This window comes from Gorilla gorilla, chromosome 20 (genome assembly GCF_029281585.2).
Source record: "Gorilla gorilla gorilla isolate KB3781 chromosome 20, NHGRI_mGorGor1-v2.1_pri, whole genome shotgun sequence".
Taxonomy (NCBI): domain Eukaryota; kingdom Metazoa; phylum Chordata; class Mammalia; order Primates; family Hominidae; genus Gorilla; species Gorilla gorilla.
Window position 1 is genome coordinate 28,059,064 of NC_073244.2, and position 24,051 is coordinate 28,083,114.

Here is a 24,051-nt window from a genome sequence, read left to right on the forward strand (position 1 = left end):
CAGTGAGCCGAGATCGTGCCACTGCACTCCAGCCTGGGCAACAGAGAGAGACTCCGTCACCAAAAAAAAAAAAATAATAAGTTGAAGAAGGTCAAACATTTTTATTTTGTATTTTTAAATTTTTTCTATTGTTTGAGATAGAAATTTTTTATTTTTAAAATTATTCATTTAATTTTTTATTATTCTGTCACCCAGGCTGGAGTGCAGTGGTGCAATCTCGGCTCACTGCAACCTCCACATTCCAGGTTCAAGTGATTCTCCTGCCTCAAACTCCCGAGTAGCTGGGACTACAGGTGCATGCCACCACATCTGGCTAATTTTTTATTTTTGGTAGACTTGGGGTTTCACCATGTTGGCCAGGCTGGTCTTTAACTCTTGACCTCAAGCAATCTGTCCCCCTCGGCCTCCCAAAGTGCTGGGATTGCAGGTGTGAGCCACCACGCCTGGTCCAAACATCATTTTTAATTTGACAATGCTTCCTGTGTAATTTAACATGTCAAGTTATTCTGTTTATTATTCTTCTAGATGCTGCATTGGCCCTCTGTAGCATCCAAAAGTTAGGAGTTAAAAAAAAAAGACAATTTTTAAGCTGAAATTTGATTTTGGGAAGCCTGTAAAATATGACAAAGTGTTAAAATACTTTTTGATATTTGTCAGCTGTTTATGATTTTCCACACTGACTAGACCTAATGTGCCTGAAACAACTTTTTACGTTGAAATCAAGTGACTATAGACAGATCTGCTAAAAAGACATTTTATTCTGCTTCAATTTAGCAAAATAGCTGAGTATATCTTGAAGTTGTCTCTTTTTCTTATTTTCTGAGATGGAGTCTCACTCTGTCATCCAGGCTGGAGTGCAGTGGCATGATCTTGGCTCACTGAAACCTCCTCCTCCAGGATTCAAACAATTCTGTGACCTCAGGCTCCCAAGTAAATGGGACTACAGGTGCATGCCACCACACCCAGCTAATTTTTGTATTTTTGGTAGAGACAGAGTTTCACCATGTTGGCCAGGATGGTCTCAAACTCTTGACCTTGTGATTCACCTGGCTTAGCCTCCCAAAGTGCGGGATTACAGGTGTGAGCCACTGTGCCCAGCCATCTTTTGATTTTTACAATGGCAGAGCTGCTTTTCAAGATCCCAAAGTCAGAAGCAGCCATGGGGGACAAATCGTAGCAGCACACATGGAAATCTCACATAGTGAATGCATCCCTCACCCTGAACCAATTGTTTTTACCCTAGTTTGCATGTAAAAATCACCTGGGGGGTGATTTTAAAATCCCCCAAACACAGATTGCCACACACCAATTAAATCAGAATTCCTGGAGTGGAATCCAGGCAACAGTGGGGTGATCTAGGTGATGACAGAGTGCAGCCAAGCTCAAAGCCACTGCTGTAAACCTACTTTTAGGTGATCTAGTTGCAAATTATTTCTCAAATGAATGTAAAAATGTTTGCCGGTAAGTCGTGGCCTTTCACTCTTACCAGAATTACCAAATTATTATTCTTTGTAGAACCAACCCTGCTATTGGTTTTGTTCCTAAATCAACCCAGCTCCGTATATACTGAGTGCACCCTATGTGCAACGCACTGTGCCAGGTGCCCTGGCATTAGTGATCATTACTGTTACAGAAAAATTTTCTGGAAAAAAGATTGCATTTCCCCAAAATTGAAAACATGCCACATACCAGACTGAGGCAAACATGAAAACAGCTATGGTCTCACCCAAAGGTTAGGGCTTTAATACTCCCTTTGAAATATTAAAACCTGTATGATCATGTCCTGAGTGAGTCTGTTCCACCATAAAACAACAATAACAAAAAATGCTACCAGTATTCTGAGATACTGAATTAGCATTTTGTGCAAATATGTACTATGTAATCTATTATCAATATATATAATGCATACAAAAATAAATGCACAAAGCATTCATTCATATAATGCTAAATAAATTGTTTCAAAGAATACACTTGTGTAATTAGAAAATAAAACTAGGCTGGGTGGGGTGGCTCATGTCTGTAGCACTTTGGGAGGCCGAGGAGGGCGGATCACTTGAACTGAGGAGTTTGAGACTAGCCTGTGCAATATGGCAAGACCCTGTCTCTGCTTTACAAAAATACCAGAAAAGAGAGCCAGGCTTGGTGGTATATGCCTGTGGTCCCAGCTGCTCATGAGGCTGAGGTGGGAGGATTACTTGAGCCCAGAGGGTAGAGGTTGCAGTGAGCTGAGATCACACCCCTGCATTCTAGCCTAGCCGACAGAGTGAGATCTTGTCTTTAAAATAAAATAAAATAAAATAAAATAAAATAAAATAAGCCTCATTCATGTTCGAACAATTACTTTCTTTTTTCTTCTCCAACAATAACCATAATCTTAAGAGTTAACATTATAGATCAATTTTGTGTTCTTATTCAAGTGTTTTATTACAAAAACTTAAACATATGCAAAACAACAACAACAAAAATAATTTAATAGACCTGTCATGAAGCTTCAACAACTAATAATCTTGTGCCATTCTGGTTTCACCTATTCTTCTCTACTTCAGTCAGCCCTGGTCAACCCATTGCCCACCCTCCATTATTTTCTTCAGTTTTGTTTTTTGTGAGGTCCAACGTACATACATTGAAAGGCACAAATCCTAACTAAAGATTTTAAACAAACAAACATACCCATACAACCTTCATATCTTTTAATAATAAATAAAATATTTTCCTTCTCTATTAATAGAATTTATAATAAAATGATAGAACACTTTTATTAGTCCCAGATAATTCCCTCCTACTTTTTTCAGACAATTTGATTCTCTACCAAGGCTATTTGATAATTTTTTTTTTAACCATTAGTTCATTTTTCCAGACGTTATACAATTTGTATTATTTTATTTCAAGCTTGTCTCAGCAGGTTTATGAGATTCATCCAGGGTGTGTGCTTCAGTAGTTTGTTTCTTTCTGTGGCTGAGTAGTCTTCTCTTGTATGAATGAGCTACAATTTGTTTATTCATCTTCCTAGACATGGACATTTGGGTTGTTTTCTGCTTTAACCAATTATTACTAAAAGGTCTACAAACATTCTTGTACAAATACTTTTTGATATATAATTTAATTTCTTTATTAGCATTTAAGTGACAACTCTTTACATTTTTTAGTGGTTTCTTCAGGGATAACCATATGCATCTTTAACATATCACAATCTACCTAAATACTGTACAATTGTAATAAATGTAAAATATGAAGTCCTTGCTATTCATGAGCTTGTTACCTCCTTTTATTTTTGTGCTATTCATAAATTTTACATGTACACATTCTATATCTCAGAATAGTTACATTATAACTTTTCCTTTAAATAGTCATAAGTCTTATAAAGAAATTAAGAGAAAATGGTATTTATAAATATTTGGAGGCAGATACTTTGAGCTATGTAAATACACTGTGTCTCCTTTAAATTTTACCCACAATTTCTGCATTCTTTTTTTTAAGATGGAGTCTTGCTCTGTTGCCAGGCTGGAGTGCAGTGGCATGATCTCAGCTCACTGCAAACTCTGACTCCTTGGTTCAAGCGATTCTCCTGCCTCAGCCTTCTGAGTAGCTGGGAATACAGGCATGCGTCACCATGCCCAGCTAATTTTTGTATTTTTAGTAGAGATGGGGTTTCACCATGTTGGCCAGGATGGACTTGATCTCCTGACCTCGTGATCCACCTGCCTTGGCCTCCCAAAGTGCTGAGATTACAGGCATGAGCCATGGTGCCCATCCAATTTCTGCATTCTTCAATATATCTTATATACAGTAATTATTACTGTGGTGTCCTAGTAGTGATTTCGTATTTTGCATTATCCATCTACATTGATTAGTACTTAGAATTCTGTTAAAAAGATTTTTTTTCTCTTTCTTCTTTCCTTTTTTCTTATTATATTTTGTCTATATCTGCATGGACTCATGTATAGCTCTTTTATTCTCTAGGTTATAATCCAAGGGTATTATTATTTTGTTTCTCACATTGTTTCAGCTTGGCCTGCTGGAAACTCTTTCAGGTTGGCTTCCTCTGACATGTCTCTTTCAGTTGTTCATAAAGCACTTTTTAACTTTCTAGCTTTACAGAATACTCTACCTTAAGTTTGATTTTTCACTCCAGTCCCAGAATTATCTATTTGTCCAAGTAGTGTTGCTGCCTCTTATTAAAGAACAGTACATAGAAACCGTAATATGAGAGCTAGCTGTTCTCATTAATAGTGGGGTGTTACTGCTTCTGATACCTCTTAGCAGACAGAGTTTGGAAATGTGCTTATTAATATACACACATATATAAACACATCTCTCTTCCTTTCTGTCTCTTTCTGTGTGTCTCCCTGTCTCTCAAGGAATAAATTATGAGACATGCATTTATCCAAATATTCCTGGCCAGGCATGGTGGCTCATGCCTGTAATCCCAGCATGTTGTTTAGCTCAGAATGATTCATCCTGACCCTCACAGCAGAACAGTCAGGTGGAAAGGATACACATAATTATGGTCCCTATTGCTTTTTTTTTTTTTTTTTTTTGAGACAGAGTCTCTCTCTGTCACCCAGGCTGGAGTGCAGTGGTGCAATCTCGGCTCTTTGCAACCTCTGCTTGCTGGGTTCAAGTGATTCTCCTGCCTCAGCCTCCTGAGTAGCTGGGACTATGAGCACACGCTACCACATCCAGCTAATTTTTATATTTTTAGTAGAGGCAGGGTTTTGCCATGCTGGCCAGGATGATATCAAATTCCTGACCTCAGGTGATCCACCCACCTTGGCCTCCCCAGCTGCTAAGATTACAGGAGTGAGCTACCACGCCCAGAGAGTCCTTATAACATTTCTTGTCTGATTGTTCATTGCTAGTTTAGTTTAAAAAGTTGACTTTCTCCCTCTCCGTCTCTGTCTCCGTCTCCCTCTCCCTCTCCCTCTCCCTCTCCCTCTCCCTCTCCCTCTCCCCATGGTCTCCCTCTCCCTCTCTTTCCATGGTCTCCCTCTGATGCCGAGCCAAAGCTGGACTGTACTGCTGCCATCTCCGCTCACTGCAACCTCCCGACTGATTCTCCTGCCTCAGCCTGCCGAGTGCCTGCGATTGCGGGCGTGCGCCGCCACGCCTGACTGGTTTTCTTGTTCTTTTGGTGGAGACGGGGTTTCGCTGTGTTGGCCGGGCTGGTCTCCAGCTCGTAACCGCGAGTGACCCGCCAGCCTAGGCCTCCCAAGGTGCCGGGATTGCAGACGGAGTCTCGTTCACTCAGTGCTCAATGGTGCCCAGGCTGGAGTGCAGGGGCGTGATCTCAGCTCGCTACAACCTCCACCTTCCAGCCGCCTGCTTTGGCCTCCCAAAGTGCCGAGATTGCAGCCTCTGACCGGCCGCCACACCATCTGGGAAGTGAGGAGCGTCTCTGCCTGGCGGCCCATCGTCTGCGATGTGAGGAGCCCGTCTGCCTGGCTGCCCAGTCTGGAAAGTGAGGAGTGTCTCTGCCCGCCCACCATCCCATCTAGGAAGTGAGGAGCGCCTCTGCCCTGCCGCCCATCGTCTGAGATGTGGGAAGCGCCTCTGCCCCTTCTGGGATGTGAGGAGTGCCTCTGCGCAGCCGCGACCCCGTCTGGGAGGTGAGGAGTGTCTCTGCCCAGCCACTCCGTCTGAGAAGTGAGGAGACCCTCCGCCGGGTGGCCGCCCCGTCTGAGAAGTGAGGAGCCCCTCCGCCCGGCAGCCGCCCCGTCTGAGAAGTGAGGAGCCCCTCCACCCAGCAGCCACCCCGTCTGGGAAGTGAGGAGCATCTCCGCCCGGCAGCTGCCCCGTCCAGGAGGGAGGTGGGGGTCAGCCCCTGCCAGGCCAGCCGCCCCGTCTGGGAGGGAGGTGGGGGGTCAGCACCCCACCCGGCCAGCCGCCCCGTCCGGGAGGGAGGTGGGGGGGTCAGACCCCGCCCGGCCAGCTGCCCCATCCGGGAGGGAGGTGGGGGCTCAGTCCCCGCCCTGCCAGCCACCCCGTCTGGGAGGTGAGGGGCGCCTCTGCCTGGCCGCCCCTACTGGGAGGTGGGGAGCCCCTCTGCCCGGCCGCTGCCCCGTCTGGGAGGTGTGCCCAGCAGCTCGTTGAGAGCGGGCCATGATGACGATGGTGGTTTTGTGGAATAGAAAAGGGGGAAAGGTGGGGAAAAGATTGAGAAATCGGATGGTTTCTGTGTCTGTGTAGAAAGAAGTAGACATGGGAGACTTCATTTTGTTCTGTACTAAGAAAAATTCTTCTGCCTTGGGATCCTGTTGATCTGTGACCTTACCCCCAACCCTGTGCTCTCTGAAACATGTGCTGTGTCCACTCAGGGTTAAATGGATTAAGGGCGGTGCAAGATGTGCTTTGTTAAACAGATGCTTGAAGGTAGCATGCTCGTTAAGAGTCATCACCACTCCCTAATCTCAAGTACGCAGGGACACAAACACTGCGGAAGGCCGCATGGTCCTCTGCCTAGGAAAACCAGAGACCTTTGTTCACTTGTTTATCTGCTGACCTTCCCTCCACTATAGTCCTATGACCCTGCCAAATCCCCCTCTGCGAGAAACACCCAAGAATGATCAATTAAAAAAAAAAAAAAGTTGACTTTTGTTTATTGAAGCTGTATATAATGAACTTGCTAAATTCTTTATTACACTGGCTGGGATCGCCAATGGAATGTAATAGAATCAATAATAGCAGGCATCCTTGTCTTTTTCCTGATCTTAGAGGAGAAACTTTTAGTAGTTTACAATTGAGAATTATAATACCTGGTAAGGCACAGTAGCTCATGCCTGTAATCCCAGCACTTTGGGATGCCAAGGTGCATGGATCACTTGAGGCCAGAAGTTTGAGACCAGCCTGGCCAACATGGTGAAACCCCATCCCTACTAAAAATACAAACATTAGGCCAGACACGATGACTCACACCTGTAATCCCAGCACTTTGGGAGGCCAAGGGGGGCAGATCACAAGGACAGGAGATCAAGACCATCCTGGCTAACATGGTAAAACCTCGTCTCTACTAAAAACACACCCAAAAAAATTAGCTGGGCATGGTGGCAGGTACCTGTAGTCCCAGCTACTTGGGAGGCTGAGGCAGGAGAATGGCATGAACCCAGGAGACGGAGCTTGCAGTGAGCCAAGATTGCGCCACTGTACTCCAACCTGGGTGACACGGAGAGACTCTGTCTTAAAAAAACAAACAAAAAAAACCCACAAAAATTAGTGGTACAGACCTGTAATCCCAGCTACTTGGGAGTCTGAGGCAGGAGAATCACTTGATCCTGGAGGTGGAGCTTGCAGTGAGCCGAGATCATGCCACTGCACTCCAGCCTGGGTGACACAGCGAGACTCTGTCTCAAAAAAACAAAAAAAACCCACAAAAATTAGTGGTACATACCTGTAATCCCAGCTACTTGGGAGTTTGAGGCAGAAGAATCACTTCATTCCGGATGTGGAGGTTGCAGTGAGCTGAGGTTACACCACTGCACTCCAGCCTGGGTAACAGAGTGAGACTCTGCCAAAAAACACACACAAAAAATTATGATACTTACTGTAGATAGTCTAAAAGTAGGTACCTTTTATTAAATTAAGTAAGGTGTCTTTCATTCTAGATTGTTACTGTTTAGAAAATTATGAATTGGCATTCAATTTTTTTTTTTGAGATGGAGTCTTGCTGTGTTGCCCAGGCTGGAGTGCAGTAGCATGATCACGGCTCAGTGTAGCCTCTGCCTCCTGGGTTTAAGCAATTCTCCTGCATCAGCCTCCCAAGTAGCTGGGATTACAGATGCTGCCGCCATGCCCAGCTAATTTTTTTTTTTTTGTATTTTTAGTAGAGACGGGGTTTCACCATGTTGACCAGGCTGGTCTTGAACTCCTGACCTCATGATCTGCCCACCTTGGCCTCCCAAAGTGCTGGGATTACAGACACGAGCCACCATGCACAGTGTTCAATTTTTAAAAATGCTGTTCCTACCTCTGTTAAGATAATCTTGTAGATTTTTCTACTTATTCTGTTAATGCAATAATTTCATGAGCGGTTCTCAACCAAGGATAATTTTTCTACCTAGAGAGCATTTGGCAATGTCTGGAGACATTTTTGATTGACTCAGTTGGGTGTGTGTCTGTGCTACTGGCATCTAGTGGGTAGAAGCCAGGGGTGGTGACAAACATTCTACAATGCACAGAATGTCTCCCCACAACAAAGAATATTCAACCAAAATTGTTAATAGTATTGAGGTGTGGAAACCCTAATTCACATAGCTTAATCTTTGAGTGTTAAATGGAACTTTTCTTTTGAAAATAAAAGCAACTTGGTTGTGATATATTCTTTTTATATATCACTGTATCTAATTTTGTAATTTGTTTATAATTTGTATATCTATGTTCATGAGAGAGACGGGCCTATAATTTTTCTTTCATGTAATGTCCTTGTCAAGTTTTGTCATTAAGAGTTCTTTTGTTCTCATAAAATGAATTAGAATGTTCTCCCTTTTTCAATTCTCTGGAAGAATTTGTGTAAGATAGATGCACTCTTTGCCTTCCTTTACCATCAAACCTGCCTCTGGTGACCTTTTCAACTCCATAAGTCATTTATGTCCTTTGACCCTAAGACATTTGCTGAACCAAACAGGATTAGTATTTCTTAAAGATCAGAGCTCACTTGAGCCTACTGGATTTCTGCAGGAATGGAGACAGGTAAAGACTCACTTTAGCCTCAGGCTTAAGTATGTTTTTATTTATTTTTATTTTTTTAATTTTTGAGACAGAGTCTCACTCTGTCGCACAGGCTGGAGTGCAGTGGCAGGATCTTGGGTCACTGAAACATCCACCTCCCAGGTTCAGGTGATTCTCCTGCCTCAGCCTCCCGAGTAGCTGGGACTACAGTCATGTGCCACCATGCCCAGCTAATTTTTTGTATTTTTAGTAGAGATAGGGTTTCACCATGTTACCCAGGATGATCTTGATCTCCTGACCTCAAGATCTACCGTGTAGGCCTCCCCAAGTGCAGGGATTACAGGCGTGAGCCACTGCGCCTGGCAGTATGTTTTTATTTTTTATTTTTTTGAGACAGAGTCTCACTTTGTCACCCAGGCTGGAGAGCAGTGGTGCAATTTTGGCTCACTGTAACCTCTGCCTTCCGGGTTCAAGCAATTCTCCAGCCTCAGCCTCCCAAGTAGCTGGGATTACAGGTGTGTGCCACCACACAGGGCTAATTTTTATATTTTTAGTAGGGACGGGGTTTTGCCATGTTGGCTGGGCTGGTCTTGAACTCCTGACCTCAGGTGGTCTGCCTCCCTTGGCCTCCCAAAGTGCTGGGATTACAGGCATGAGCCACTGTGGCTGGCCAGACCTAAGTTTTATACTCTTGTCTATAGCACCTTGGGTAGGAACCCTATGGGAAGAGCAAGGCAGGATGAAGCCTTCCTTGGGATGTTGGCCATAACACTATCACAGCAGTGATGAAATCTTACCTTCAGCCACTCCCATCCAATGTGTCTTCTGTGGTTAACTAAATATTCAGCTCCTTTCTTGGGGTGGAATGCCTTTTAGTTTATTCTACACCTTGACTGTCACGGGATCATTAATAGGGGAGAATACAGGTTTTTGGATGAGATAAACCTGGGTCAAATTCCAGTTTTGCCACTATTAGTAGAGTTACCCCTAACAAAACATTTAGCTGTTTACTCATCTGTGGAGTGGGACTCATAATGTCTACTTGTGTGGGTTAAGAAGACAAAAATTCATGAACCTATTTCCCATTTGCACTGAGAATATATAAGTTTTTATATTTTATTTTCAAGATAAAAATCATTCAGATTTGCTTCAGCCTCAAAGAGGATGTTCATGTAAAATTAAATGAGCACTGGCAGCCAGCTGCACTTTTTCTTCTAAATGGGAAATGTGTTAAGTGGTTTAGATGGCTCACAGCCTCAAAGGGCTGAAGACGGAAACTCTAGGCTCAATTTCCAGAAATGGCTCTCAACACCACACAGAGCTGGTCTATTAGGAGAAGCACTAAATCAGAAGATTGCCTTAGAGTTAGGAAGCCAATGCTGAACTCAAGCCCACAAAATATCCTAATCCTGCCTCTTTGCTAGATTCAAAATCCCATTCACGTGCAGCTAATTGGAGAAATAAACATCACATTTGTTTTTTGGTTTTTTGTTTGTTTGTTTTGTGATGGAGTGTCACTCTGTCTCCCAGGCTGGAGTGCAATTGTGCGATTTCAGCTCACTGCAACCTCCACCTCCTGAGTTTAAGCAATTCTCCCACCTCAGCCTCCTGAGTAGCTGGGATTACAGGCGTGTGCCATCATGCCTGGCTAATTTTTGTGTTTTTCTAAAAACAGGGTTTCATCATTTTGGCCAGGCTGGTGTAAAATTCCTGATCATAGGTGATCCGCCCACATCAGCCTCCCAAAGCGTTGGGATTACAGGCGTGAGCCACCGTGCCCAGCCCACTTTTGTATCTCTAGCTGTAATCAAGTCTGTAAAACATGTTTTTGTTTTTTTTTTTCCTCTCCAGCCTTTGCATGCTGGGAAGGGGTTGGAATTGTTGATGGGAAAGCCTATCCAAGTATCCACTACAGTTTATTTTATTTTCATTCCTGTTTTCTTCCATAGTTGTTCTGCGCATTTGTATTCTCAGGCCCTGCTAATAAATCCTGATTATTCTTGCTCAGTTATGAAAACTCTCTTCCTTTTACAGCTATTGGTAGTCACACGACCCAGTTCTGACCAGTGAGAGTAAAGGGAAGCCTGCTGGGGAGGCCATGGGTGGAGGATTCTGGGAAGAATTTTGCTTTCCAATAAAATAAACAGTTGCTGCTTATGCCAGCCATTTCCCTTTTGTTCTGCCTTGAATGTCGAGCTGCAACCACCACTATGTCAGCACAAGGCAACAATTATGAGGTTGATTGGCCAAAGAAAAGGCTGGCAGAACAGAAGTATGGAAGATCCTGAGCTCCTGTTGGCAATGGTGATCTGTCGAGCCAACTGGAATAAATGCTTCCTTCTAGACTTATTGTTACACAAGGAAAATACATTTGTATTGATTTAAACAACTGCTAGTTCTCTGTTATGGTAGCTGAAAGCCTTTTTAACTGATAGATAATTCTTCCCATGGCTGGGAGCGGTGCTGTAATCCCAGCACTTTGGGAGGCCAAGGCGGGTGGATCACCTGAGGTCAGGAGTTCGAGACCAGACTCAACATGGAGAAACCCTCTCTCTACTAAAAATACAAAATTACCCGGGCATGGTGGTGCATGCCTGTAATCCCAGCTACTCAGGAGGCTGAGGCAGAATTGCTTAAACCTGGGAGGCAGAGCTTGTGGTGAGCCAAGATTGTGCCATTGCACTCTAGCGTGGGCAACAAAAGCGAAACGCTGTCTCAAAAAAAAAAAAATTCTTCCCATTAGCAAGGTTGTGGCTAAGCTGCTGATAATGTGGTCAATGAACAAGATTATCTAATTCACAAACAGACTTAAAAGTTTTCATATCCTCTCTTGGGGCTTAAAATTCATGAGATTTTCCCTGGGGATAGGAGGGGACATCTCCTGGAGGCTGAGAAGAGGGGCTGGTGGTGTGAGCAGGAGATACCTGTGACTCTCAATCTGATCTGAGAAGGCATCCTCAGGAAAGCAATGCCTCCAAGTCGTGGAAAGGATGAGAAACCAAGGTGTTAAGGATGTCTCTATGGGTCAGTAGAGAAGCTCGCAGATATTTAGAAGATAGATACAGCTGAAGACTGGGGATTTCTGACTGCACAACTGAGAGAGAAAACATTTGAGCAGCTAACATCATTGTGGCTGATCTGGACGTCCTGGTGGAAGTTTCTAACCAGTAAAGAAAGGTACTTTCAGGCAGGTGGACAAAAGACACCAAAATAGAGAACAGAGTTGTATCCTTGGGACCAGGAAGTGATATTGGGGAGATGGCACTCAAGGGAGGTGACTCAGGTAGAAATGACGTGTCCAAGTGACTCTGCCTCATACACAAGCTGTTCTCAGTGCTTATCTTATGATCTACAAAGTGGGATGCACTTGGGGTGAGGACAGCTTTGAGAACCAGGGATCAAGTGGAGAACTGTGTAATTTACAAACGCCAACCTTCTTATGCTTGTTATGTGCATCCACTTATACCTCACTCATCCACATGGGCAGCAAGCACTGGTCCTTACTCTGTGTGAAGCTCTGTGCCAGGTACCAGATAAAGGAGGGGGAAGTTCCCATCTCTAAGGAAGCAAGGCTAGTCCTGGGGAAGCAGAGAGGTGAACTAACTTATTTTTGGGAGCCCAAAAGAGGGGCGCTCCTCGGATCTGAGAAGGCATCCTCAGGAAAATGATGCATCCAAGGTGTGGAAAGGATGAGGTGTGGAAAGGATGAGAAGCCAAGGGACGTATTAGTGGAGGGAGCAGCAGTGAACAGGCTCAAGGGCAGGAAATATTTCAGTTCCCAACTGATCACGGCTGAAGCATGGAGTTCAGGGGAGGGTGTGAGGATGTGGACAGCACAAGAATGACAGGGCTGAGCTATAGCCTAGGGCAGGAATCAACATTTTCTATAAAGTTAAATATCTTAGGCTTTGTAGGCCTAAAATATTTACAATTTGGATCTTTACAGAAAATGTTTGCTGACTCTTTTAGGATCTTGAATCTGAGAATCTTGTTTCTATTGGTGTTAAGGATGTGCTCAGGTATCTTTCTATAAAGATACTCCTGCTACAGACCTTGCTGGGCCTTGGCTGCTCAATGCAGGCCTCGAGACATCCCTGTGGAAATGTATCGTGTTCCTAGGCAGGGAACAGAGCAACCCACCACCACATTGCCCATGCTAGCCATGACATAGTGGCCTACTGTGTGTTGTTTGGAGATGGTGTGGGGGTGAGGACAGGGCATGACATGTCCTTATGTGCCCTCCAGATGCTGTACACAGGGGAGCCAGATATATAAGCAAATAATTAGCATGCATGGGCTATGGAAAGGTGCTCACGATGGATTGTGTTCAATAAAAAAACTGTAGGCTAGGCGCGGTGGCTCATGCCTGTAGTCCCATTACTTTGGGAAGCTGAGGTGGTCAGATCACGAGGTCAAGAGATCAAGACCATCCTGGCCAACATTCTGGTGAAACCCCGCCTCTACTAAAAATACAAAAATTAGCTGGGCATCGTGGTGCACACCTGTAGGCCCAACTACTCAGGAGGCTGAGGCAGGACAATCACTTGAACCTGGGAGGCGGAGGTTTCAGTGGGCCAAGATCGTGCCACTGCACTCCAGTCTGATGACAGAGTGAGACTATCTCAAAACAAAAACAAAAAAACTATATGCAATGCACGCTCAGGGTTTTGTAAAATAAACGTATGGAAAAAGTTGTATCAAAAATGTCACAGTGATGGGTGGTCTCTGGGTGCTAATGAGTCTTAAGTCCCTGGAAAAGAACACTAGACCCCTGTCCTAGAGGATGGAGAAAGGATGTTCTTCCAAGATCATGGATTCTCCCATTGCTTCTCTCCTACTAACACATTTAAAAAAATAATACCTAATATCACTATGTACTTATTATGAGCCAAGCACTGTTGCTAAGCATATTATATAACTCACTTAACCCTCATGGCATCTCTACCAGGCCTGATTCCAATGCTTATTGCCCATTGTTTCTCCAAGTGTGGCTGCATTTAGGGGAATGTTTTCCTCCTTTGTAGGGTTTGAAACTGTTCTTTATCTGTGAAGAGATATTTTCTGACTTAACTGACTGATATTTTCTACTTTTTCTGCAATGTCCAGCTATCTTTTTTCCACTCGAAAAAAGAAGGCAGGCTTGCAAGTTTATTTTTGTCATTATGCCAAGAGGTATGATGTACGGACCTGGGAAGTCTTGTGGAAGTGTAGAAGAGAGACTGGTTCATACCAGTTTAGGAAACTGGAGAAGCCACCCACAGGTGACCTGAATTTTAAAGGAAGTACATGAGCTCACCAGATGAAGGTAGAACTTTTGTGGCCAAGGTGTGACACTGTACTTGGGACACAGTAAACAGTGAATACAGGAGTCACATGGTGGGGAGTGCAGGAAGTGAGACTAGGAGGGGGCCAGGGACCTGGTCACAAGGGTGTGGATGCTTAGGAGCTGGGATTTTTCCAAGGGCCAGTTGTGGTGGCTCACGCCTGTAATCACAGCACTTTGAGAGGCTGAAGCAGGTGGGACCTGAAGTCACGAGTTCGAGACCAGCCTGGCCAAAATGGCAAAACACTGTCTCTACTAAAAATACAAAAAAATTAACCAGGCATGCTGGTGGTCACCTGTAATACCAGCTACTCACAAGCCTGAGGCAACAGAACTGCTTGAACCCTGGAGTCGGAGGTTGCAGTGAGCCAAGACGGCACCACTACACTCCACCCTGGTCAACAGAGTGGGTCTCCATCTTGGAAAAAAAAAAAAAAAGCACAGCCAGGTGAGGGATTGTTTGGGGTGCTGTTTTGGAAGCTCAGGCTGGTGCTTCATGAAGGGCAGGCAGCCTGGGGACAGAGAGGCCAGTGAGAGGCAGGAGCAGCAGCCCAGGCTGTCACTGAGGAAGGGACAATGTGGCAAAAATGGAGAAGTGCATAGGAATCTGGGAGGTCCAGACTGATGTGGGTTTCCCCACCTCCTCTCCCAACTCCCCATTCACTTATTAGCTGTGAACCCTGAGTGAGGCACTTCCCTCTGAGCCTTTATGACTTAGCCAAGGTGACAACTAAATGGGAAAAGTGCCTGAGTGGTGACCCATAGTAAGTAGGTGAAGTGGTAGCTTATTTCCCTGCCCTGTTGAGGTGGAAGCTGGTGACCAAGGGTTCCCTCTGAGTGACCCAGCTGGTGGCAGGGAAAGTCTGAGGCTGCTTGTTCAGAGAGGGTCACCACTATGCATGGGCAGCATGGCAGACTTGCTGCTGGGACAAGTGCTGGAGGTCAGAGACCTGGAGGGCTTGGTCTGTGATGGCTGAACAAAGAAACGAACAAAGAAAAAAGCCAGTTGAGGCAGAGGTTGCGGAGAGCTGATGTTGCGCCATTGCACTCCAGCCTGGGCAACAAGAGCGAAACTTTGTCTCAAAAAAAGAAAAAAGAAGAAAGAAAACTAACACAGGAACAGAAAGTCAAACACATGTTCTCACCCATAAGTGGGAGTTGAACAATGAGAACACGTGGACACAGGGAGGGGAACAACACACACTGGTGCCTCTTGGGGGATATGGGGTAAGGGGAGAAACAGCTAATGCATATGGGGCTTAAAACCTAGATGACGGGTTGACGGGTGCAGCTAACCACCGTGGCACATGTATACCTATGCAACAAACTCATACATTCTGCATATGCATCCCCAAACTTAAAGCTAAAAGAAAAATAAACTTTTTCACATTCTTCACCATTTGTAGGGTTTATTTTCCAAATGAATTCTTATATTTAGTAAGAGTTGAGTACTGGTTAAAGGCTTTGCCACATTCTTCATGTTTGTCGGGTTTCTTTCCAGCATGATTTCTCATGTTTAGCAAAGGTTGAAGACCAGTTATAAGCTTTACCACATTCTTCAAATTTGTAGGGTTTCTCTCCAGTATGAATTCTCTTATGTCTAGTAAGGTGTGAGGAACAGTAAAAAGCTTTGCCACATTCTTCACATTTGTAGGGTTTCTCTCCAGTATGAATTCTCTTATGTCTAGTAAGGCTTGAAGAGCTTTTATAAGCTTTGCCACATTCTTCACATTTGTAGGGTTTCTCTCCAGTATGAATTCTCTTATGTTTATTAAGGGTTGAAGAGCATTTATAAGCTTTGCCACATTCTTCACATTTGTAGGGTTTCTCTCCAGTATGAATTCTCTTATGTTTATTTAGGGTTGAAGAGCAGATATAAGTTTTGCCACATTCTTCACATTTGTAGGGTTTCTCTCCAGTATGAATTCTCCTATGTCTAGTAAGGGCGGAAGAGCATTTATAAGCTTTGCCACATTCTTCACATTTGTAGGGCTTCTCTCCAGTATGAATTCTCTTATGTGCAGCAAGGTGTGAGGACTTCCTAAAGGATTTGCCACATTCTTCACATTTGTAGGGTTTCTCTCCAGTATGAATTCTCTTATGTGCAGTGAGGTGTGAGGATCTCTTAAAGGATTTGCCACATTCTTTACATTTGTAGGGTTTCTCTCCAGTATGAACTCTCTTATGTTGAGTAACGGTTGAGGACACACTAAAGGCTTTCCTACATTCTTGAGATCCGTAGGGTTTCTTTTTAGTACGAATTATCTTATGCCAAGTTAGGTGTGAGGAACAGTTAAACGCTTTGCCACATTCTTCACATTTGTACGGCTTCTCTCCAGGATGAATTCTCTTACGTTCAGTAAGGTTTGAGGACACACTAAAGGCTTTCCTACATTCTTCAGATTTGTAGGGTTTCTTTTCAATATTAATTACCTTATGCCGAGTTAGGTGTGAAAGTATACAAAATGATTTGCCACATTCTTTACATTTGAAAGGTTTCTTTCCAGTATGTCTTGTCTTGTGTGTATTTAAATTTGAAAATTTATGAAAGACTTTCCCATCTTCATTACATTGATGAATTTTGCTCTGGGTAGTTGTCAAACGTTGGTTAAGTCCATTATAACCTTGTTTGTGCACCTTACACTCATCTACACTTTTACAGACTTTTCTTAATTGTAAGTTCTCATGTTCACATTTGTCATATCTCCTCAGTATCACTTTAGGGAAATAATCTTTTATGTCTTGTTCCAAGCAGAGGTCTTCGGCAAAATGGGAACAGATAACTAAAAGAAATCAAAATAACAAATTACTTCATTTACTAGATTCAGGCGAATATACTTTACAAATCTAACCTATAAAATTATACAAACTACATAAGCAAGATGGCAGAGCAAATTACCAAAGGCTGTAGTTTTTAAAATAAATATACACATGTAACATATACAGACCAAAATACATTTGTGGAAAATTTATAAATGAGTTAAGTGTGTGCAGTGCCCCAGGTGAGTACAATACAAAGAGCCATAGAGAGAGAGAAAAAAAAGTCAGTTACCTTTACCCAAAACAGGTCTTTTAACTCCCCAATATAACATAGTGCCTTTAAAAGTAAATTGCCAACTCCTGGTTTCTGTTTTAAAAGTCAAGAAAAATACTGGCACATACATCCTTATTTCTCATTTCTATGGGTCTTTCCTGACACTGTTTCTTGTCTCCCATGACATAAAGTGCTGAAAGAAATGATGTTATACTTTGGCATGACAGTTTCAGTCTGATGAGATCGAAGGTAAATGTTACAGCAGCAGAGAGACTGCAGTATCACAGACAGGGAACAGGTGTAACAAATGGATAGTACTAAGAAGAAACAGGAATAAACTCTTTTAACTAAAATATAAACACAAACTTTTAGACAAGAAACATCCTAAGAACATGTTTGAGAGTCTCCTAGAATCTTTAGCAAAGACAATTGGTTTCAGACTATGACAGGAGAAAGCAACATTATAAATATTGTGACAGGTAGCATTTTTATAATGTCCAAATCTCAAAGATTACAATGTATACAAAATATTAGGGCAACATAGCCCCATCATAAAAATTATCAAATTTTCAGAAAGCAGCCACGAAAAAAGATGTATAGATTAATTTAAGGACTGTAAAATAAAGTGAATAATACTAAATCAGTGAAACAGAAACAGACAACTTGAAAATCAGACAAATAATAACACCAAAAATATTGAAAATATCAAAAAGCAAACTGAATAGGTTAAAAATAGAAAATAACTGAAAAATTCTAGTAGTGACAAAAATGATATAAAAAAGTTCAAATAACAAACTAGTATACACAAGATATTTATAACACATATATAAGCACAATTTCAAAAGTCATAGACAAGAAGAGAATCTTAGAAGCTGCAAGACAAAAGTGATGTATCATTTATAAGCATAGTCTTATATGATAACCTGTGAATTTGTCAACATAAATTCTATGGGCCAGAAGGAAACTGTGTGATGTGGTCAAAAGTCCTGGAAAAAAACAAAAACCTAACAAGTGAGAATAATACCATCAGCAAAAATGTCCTACCAAAAAAAAAAAAAAAAGAGGAAAGAAAAGACCTTCCGAATCCTGAGAACGTATGTTGGCACTGCACATACCCTATATATCAAAGATGCAGAAAGGGTTCTTTCCCTGAAAAAAACATGATGCAAAAATACAACACATAATCGTTAAGAAAGTACATAACTTTCTGGGAAAGACATGCACATACACAAAAATAAAATTCCTTAGCATTATCATAATGGTGCAGAAAACATCTTATTCTCTAAAATGTGAAAGATAAAAGCATAAAAGTTATAAAAATGTGTTAATGAATATACAACACAAAAAGACATAATTAGCAACATGAACAACAAAGTTGAGGGCACATGTAATGAGGAAGAACTTTTGTCTGCAACTGAAGTTAATTTTTTACCAGATTGAAATATATTGTTGTATCTTTTAGAGGTTTTATATAATCCCCAAAGTACCGCAAAGTAAATATCCGTATAGATGCACAAAAGAAAGTAAGAAATAAGTGAAAGCATATCAATACAAAAATTAAAAAGACACAAAGGAAGACAAATAGAGAAAATGAGGGACAAAGATATAAGAATTGAAACAACTAACAAAATTAGTTTTTCTCTTTCATAAAATTATTTAAGTATATATAAAATTAAAATTCCAATCAAGACATACTTTTAATAAAAGGATTTTAAAAAAATAAATTGACAAGATACAACTTGCCTTTCTACAAGAGTTAGTTGAGATCTAATGATAAAAATTACTAAAAGTGGAAAGATAGTAGAAATTCCATGCAAATATTAAAATGAGAACAGAAGTCAAAATAATATTACACAAGCTACATCTTATGTCAAAAACGGTCATATTTTATAAAATGTACTTGAAGTCAAAGCTCCAAAGAGACAAAGAAGGACATTAAACAACGATAGATTCATTCACCTAAGACAAATTTGTATATGCATGTGTGTGTGTGTGTGTGTGTGTGTATGTGTGTGTGTATCTCATATTAGGGTCCCCTATATAAAGCAAATATTGATAGAACTTTAGAAACACAGAAAGAGCAATAAATTATAGTAGGATATTTTAATACTTCACTTTCTGTTATGATAATAAAACAAGACAAAATATTAGTAAGGAAACAGAGGACTTGAAGGCAGTATAAAACAATTATTCCAAGTAGAAGTATAGAGAACACTCTTCAATAAGATCAGGATACACACCCTTCTCAATAGCTCATAGGAGAATGTTGATTCTCCTTAATAGAGCACCTGTTAGGCCAAAAGAAAAGTCTTAACACATTTTTTAAAACTGAAATTTTATGGATTACTTTCTCTGACCAAAATGGAATGAGTATTAATAGAAGAAACTGAAAAATTCACAAATATACAGAAATTAAGCAACACACCCTTCAGCATGCTCTTATTGAAAGGTTCAAATAATTAATATTGTGAAGATTTTCATACTGCTCGATGTAATCTGCAGATTTAATGCAATGCTTTTCAAATTTCTCATTGCACTTTTGAATAGAAACAGCAACCCCAAAAGTATATGGAATCTCAAGAGACAATAAAATACTCAAGAATCTTCAAAAAAGGACACAATATTGGTGGCATTACAGTTCCTTAAAGTACATTAGAGGCCAGGTGCAGTGGCTCACACCTGTAATCCAAGCACTTTAGGAGGCCAAGGCAGGCAGATCATGAGGTAACGAGTTGAAGACCAGCCTGACCAACATGGTGAAACCCCGTCTCTACTAAAAATACAAAAATTAGCTGGGTGTGGTGGCGCGCACCTGTAATCCCAGCTACTCAGGAGGCTGAGGCAGGAGAATCACTTGAACCTGGGAGGCAGAGGTTGCAGTAAGCCAAGATTGTGTGCCATTGTACTCTTGTACTCTAGCCTGGGTGACAGCTATCTCAAAAAATAAAAGCACGTTGCAAAGCTACAGAATTAAAACAAGGTAGTAGGAGTATCAAAGTGAAAAAGTAGACTAATCAAATATAATGTAGCACATATATAAACATTCATACATATGGTGATATGAAAACTCATTTGCATACCCATAATTATTGAAACACTGTTGCTGAAAGCCAGTAGGTAAAAACAATGCAAATTTTTGTCAGCAAATTATCCAGTAGATATAATTTGAAATATGAAAGTACTAGAATATAACCCAGGTTTTGAAAAGCAGAAAGTATTCTAAAAACTAAAAATAAGGCTCAATGACCTTTTCCAAAAAAAATGAGCCTGCTATGGGTTTGGAGAACATAGACACCCGAATCATATTATAGACCAACTAGGCTTAACAGATGCACACAAAACTTTCCAGTCAAAGAAAAAGGCTCTCTTCAGTCAAAATCACAATATTCTAATTTGTACCTGGTATATTCTGTTCAAACACATACCAGCTCTTATTAAATTTATCGGCTGGGTGCAGTGGCTCATTCCTATAATCCCAACACTTTCAGAAACCAAGGTGGGAGGATCACTTGGGGCCAGAAGTTTGAGACCAGCCTGGGCAACATAGTGAGACCCTGTTTCTACAAATAATAAAAAAATTGGCCTGACCTGGTAGTGCATGTCTGTAGTCCCAGCTGTTTGAGAGGCTGAGATGAAAGAATCACTTAAGCCCAGGAAGTTAAGGCTGCATTGAGCCAAAATAATGCCACTGCACTCCAGCCTGAGTGACGGAGGAAGATCCTGTCTCAAACAACAAATTTAAGATGACCAAAATTATACACTGTGGGTTTTCTGACCAAAACTCAATGAACCTAGAAATTAAAAGCAAAAGTGAAACAGGTAAATCCAAAAACAAAGGAAAATAAAACACACTCTTCAACATTTTCTTGCTTAGGGTTCAAAACATTTAATTTTTCAAAGATGTCAATAAAACCTACAGTATTCAAAAAATAATGTTGAAAACTGGATTATTAGCATTAATAAATTTGGATTATTTCCTTGCACAATATACAAAATATATTTTAAATAAAATACTTAATACATTAAAAAATAATTAACAAATCTCTTAGAAAAAATATAGGGGAAACACATGACATTGGGCTTGGCACCATTTTCTTAGATACGACATTAAATGCATAAGCAACAAAGAAAAGAACAGTAAACTTTAACTGCACTGCACTTCAAAATTTCTGCACATCAAAGAAAACATTCAAAGGAGTAATAATGCCTCCTAGGAAATGGATGAAAATATTTGCAAATCACGTGTGTTAACAGTTAATATTCAGAATATATAAACAACTCTTAGAACAATAAAGTTGAATAATTTGATTTAGAAATAAAAAATTGAACTAAATTTTCATCAGTAAAGATACACAAATGGGAAAAAGCATTTAAAAGGACATGCAAAGTTAACAATTTGTAGAGAAATGCATAAAAATCAGAACGAAAAACAAAATCACCTCATAGCCATTAGAATGAAACTATAAATCTTTTAAACTCCAAATCTGTTGATGATGCAATGAAAATGAAACCCATTCTTATTGTTGGTGGAAAACAAGAATGCAACCAATATTTTAAAATGTTATAAATGATCTTCGAATAACTAAAAATGAAATTATTGAATACAGCATCTCATTTATGAATCTATATTTGAAATATGCAACACAGGGCCTGAAAGAAATATTTGAACATCCATGTTTACTGTAGCAGTATTCACAAAGGCTGAAAGGCCAAGGCAACCCAGATCTCTCTTGATTTACAAAAACATGAAAAAATGTAATGTGTATACAATAAAATATTATTCAGCCTTAAAAAAAATTGTCACATTTTAAGATAAACTTTAAGTATGTCACCTGAAATAAGCCAGTAACAAAATGAGGAATACTGTATGATTTCACTTGTATGAAATATCTTAAGTAGTCACACTCATATAAACAAAAAGTGGAAGGGTGTTTGTCAACAGCTGCTGAGAATGTAAAATGGGTTGTTGTTACTTAATGGGTATCGAGTTTTAGTTTCACAGATGTAAAATTTCTAGAAGTCTTCTGCATAACAATGAAAATACACATAACGTATCTGAAATGTACAGTTTTCTTTTGAGACAGGTTCTCACTCTGTCATCCAAGCTGGAGTACAGTGGCACAATTATGGTTCACTGTAGCCTCAAACTCCCAGGCTCAAGTAATCCTCTCCCCTCAACCTCCCAAGTAGGTGGGACCACAGGTGCAAACCACCATGCCTGGGTATTCAAAACAAATTTTTTTTTTTTAGAGACGGGGTCTTTACATGTTGCCTAGGCTGGTCTCAATATTTTGGGCTCAAGTGATCTGTCTGTCTTGGCCTCCTCAAAATCCTGGGATTACGGATTTGAGCCACCACGATGCCCGAGCCTGAAATGTACACTTAAATGGATTTCAGATGGTAAATTTTATGTTATGTGTTTTTACAACAATTTTTTCAAACAAACAAAAAAACCCTAAAAACATAGAGAACTATAAGTCTTTTAAAAAATTAACCTCAAATCACAGAAGTATTTCTCTCACACAAAAGAAATACATATTCATGGCCAGGTGCGGTGGCTCACGCCTGTAATCCCAGCACTTTGGGAGGCCGAGGCAGGCAGATCACGAGGTCAGGAGATTGAGACCATCCTGGCTAACATGGTGAAACCCTGTCTCTACTAAAAATACAAAAAATTACCCGGGTGTGGTGGTGGGCGCCTGTAGTCCCAGCTGCTCAGGAGGCTGAGGCAGGAGAATGGCATGATCCCAGGAGGTGGAGCTTGCAGTGAGCTGAGATCGTGCCACTGCACTCCAGCCTGGGTGACAGAGCAAGACTCTGTCTCAAAAAAAAAAAAAAAAAAAAAAAAAAAAAAAAAAAATACACATTCATCATTAAATACAGGGTAAAAATAAGACTATTCTCATGACTACTCACTTAGACAAGATAAACAACCATTGCAAATCAGCTAAGAAAGAATACATACAAGATAAGCCATAACTAAAATTGAGGTTATATTGATAAAATACACACATATATAATCTGATTATAAGACATATAGCTGATTTATCTACTATTTAAACCCCACATTGACTTAAAGTGTACAAGTGGAATTGCAAATTGTCTAAAATTATAATACATAAGTAAAACCAAAAAACACAATAAACTGATGTTAAAAAAATAAACTACACTGGCCGGGCACAGTGGCTCATGCCTGTAATCCCAGCATGTTGGGAGGCCGAGGCAGGTAGATCACAAGGTCAGGAGTTCAAGACCAACCTGGCCAACAAAGTGAATCCCCATCTCTACTAAAAATACAAAAATTAGCCAGGCAGAGTGGTGCATACCTGTAGTCCCAGCTACTCAGGAGGCTGAGGCAGAAGAATCGCTTGAACCTGGGAGTTGGAGGTTGCAGTGAGCTGAGATCAGGCCACTGCACTCCAGCTTGGGCAAGAGTGAGACTTCATCTCAAAAAAAAAAAAAAAAAAACAAAACCCCACAAAACAACAACAACAAAAAACTAAACTACACTGAAAAACACACTAATATGTAAGTGCCAAATACTACTAGTAGAAATGTTTATTCATAAAATCTAGTAAGCAACATTGGTGTACCATTAAAAAACAATTTAAATGCCCTCTCCCTCTTTCCACGGTCTCCCTCTGATGCCGAGCGGAAGCTGGACTGTACTGCCACCATCTCTGCTCACTGCAACCTCCCTGCCTGATTCTCCTGCCTCAGCCTGCAGAGTGCCTGGGATTGCAGGTGCGTGCCGCCATGCCTGACTGGTTTTCGTTTTTGGTGGAGACGGGGTTTCACTGTGTTGGCGGGGCTGGTCTCCAGCTCCTAACTGCGAGTGATCTGCCAGCCTCAGCCTCCCGAGGTGCCGGGATTGCAGACGGAGTCTCATTCACTCAGTGCTCAATGTTGCCCAGGCTGGAGTGCAGTGGCGTGATCTCGGCTCGCTACAACCTCCACCTCGCAGCCACCTGCCTTGGCCTCCCAAAGTGCCAAGATTGCAGCCTCTGCCCGGCCGCCACCCCGTCTGGGAAGT

The 24,051-nt window shown here is 41.3% G+C and overlaps 1 protein-coding gene across 1 annotated transcript in view; it reads right to left on the minus strand.

Moving 5' to 3' along the window:
- Positions 1-24,051, minus strand: part of LOC115931568 (zinc finger protein 724-like) — an 84,345-nt gene that overhangs the window by 41,806 nt on the left and 18,488 nt on the right. Inside the window, 1 exon segment of the mRNA XM_031004015.3 lies at positions 15,456-16,767. Coding sequence (XP_030859875.2) covers positions 15,456-16,767 — 1,312 coding nt within the window.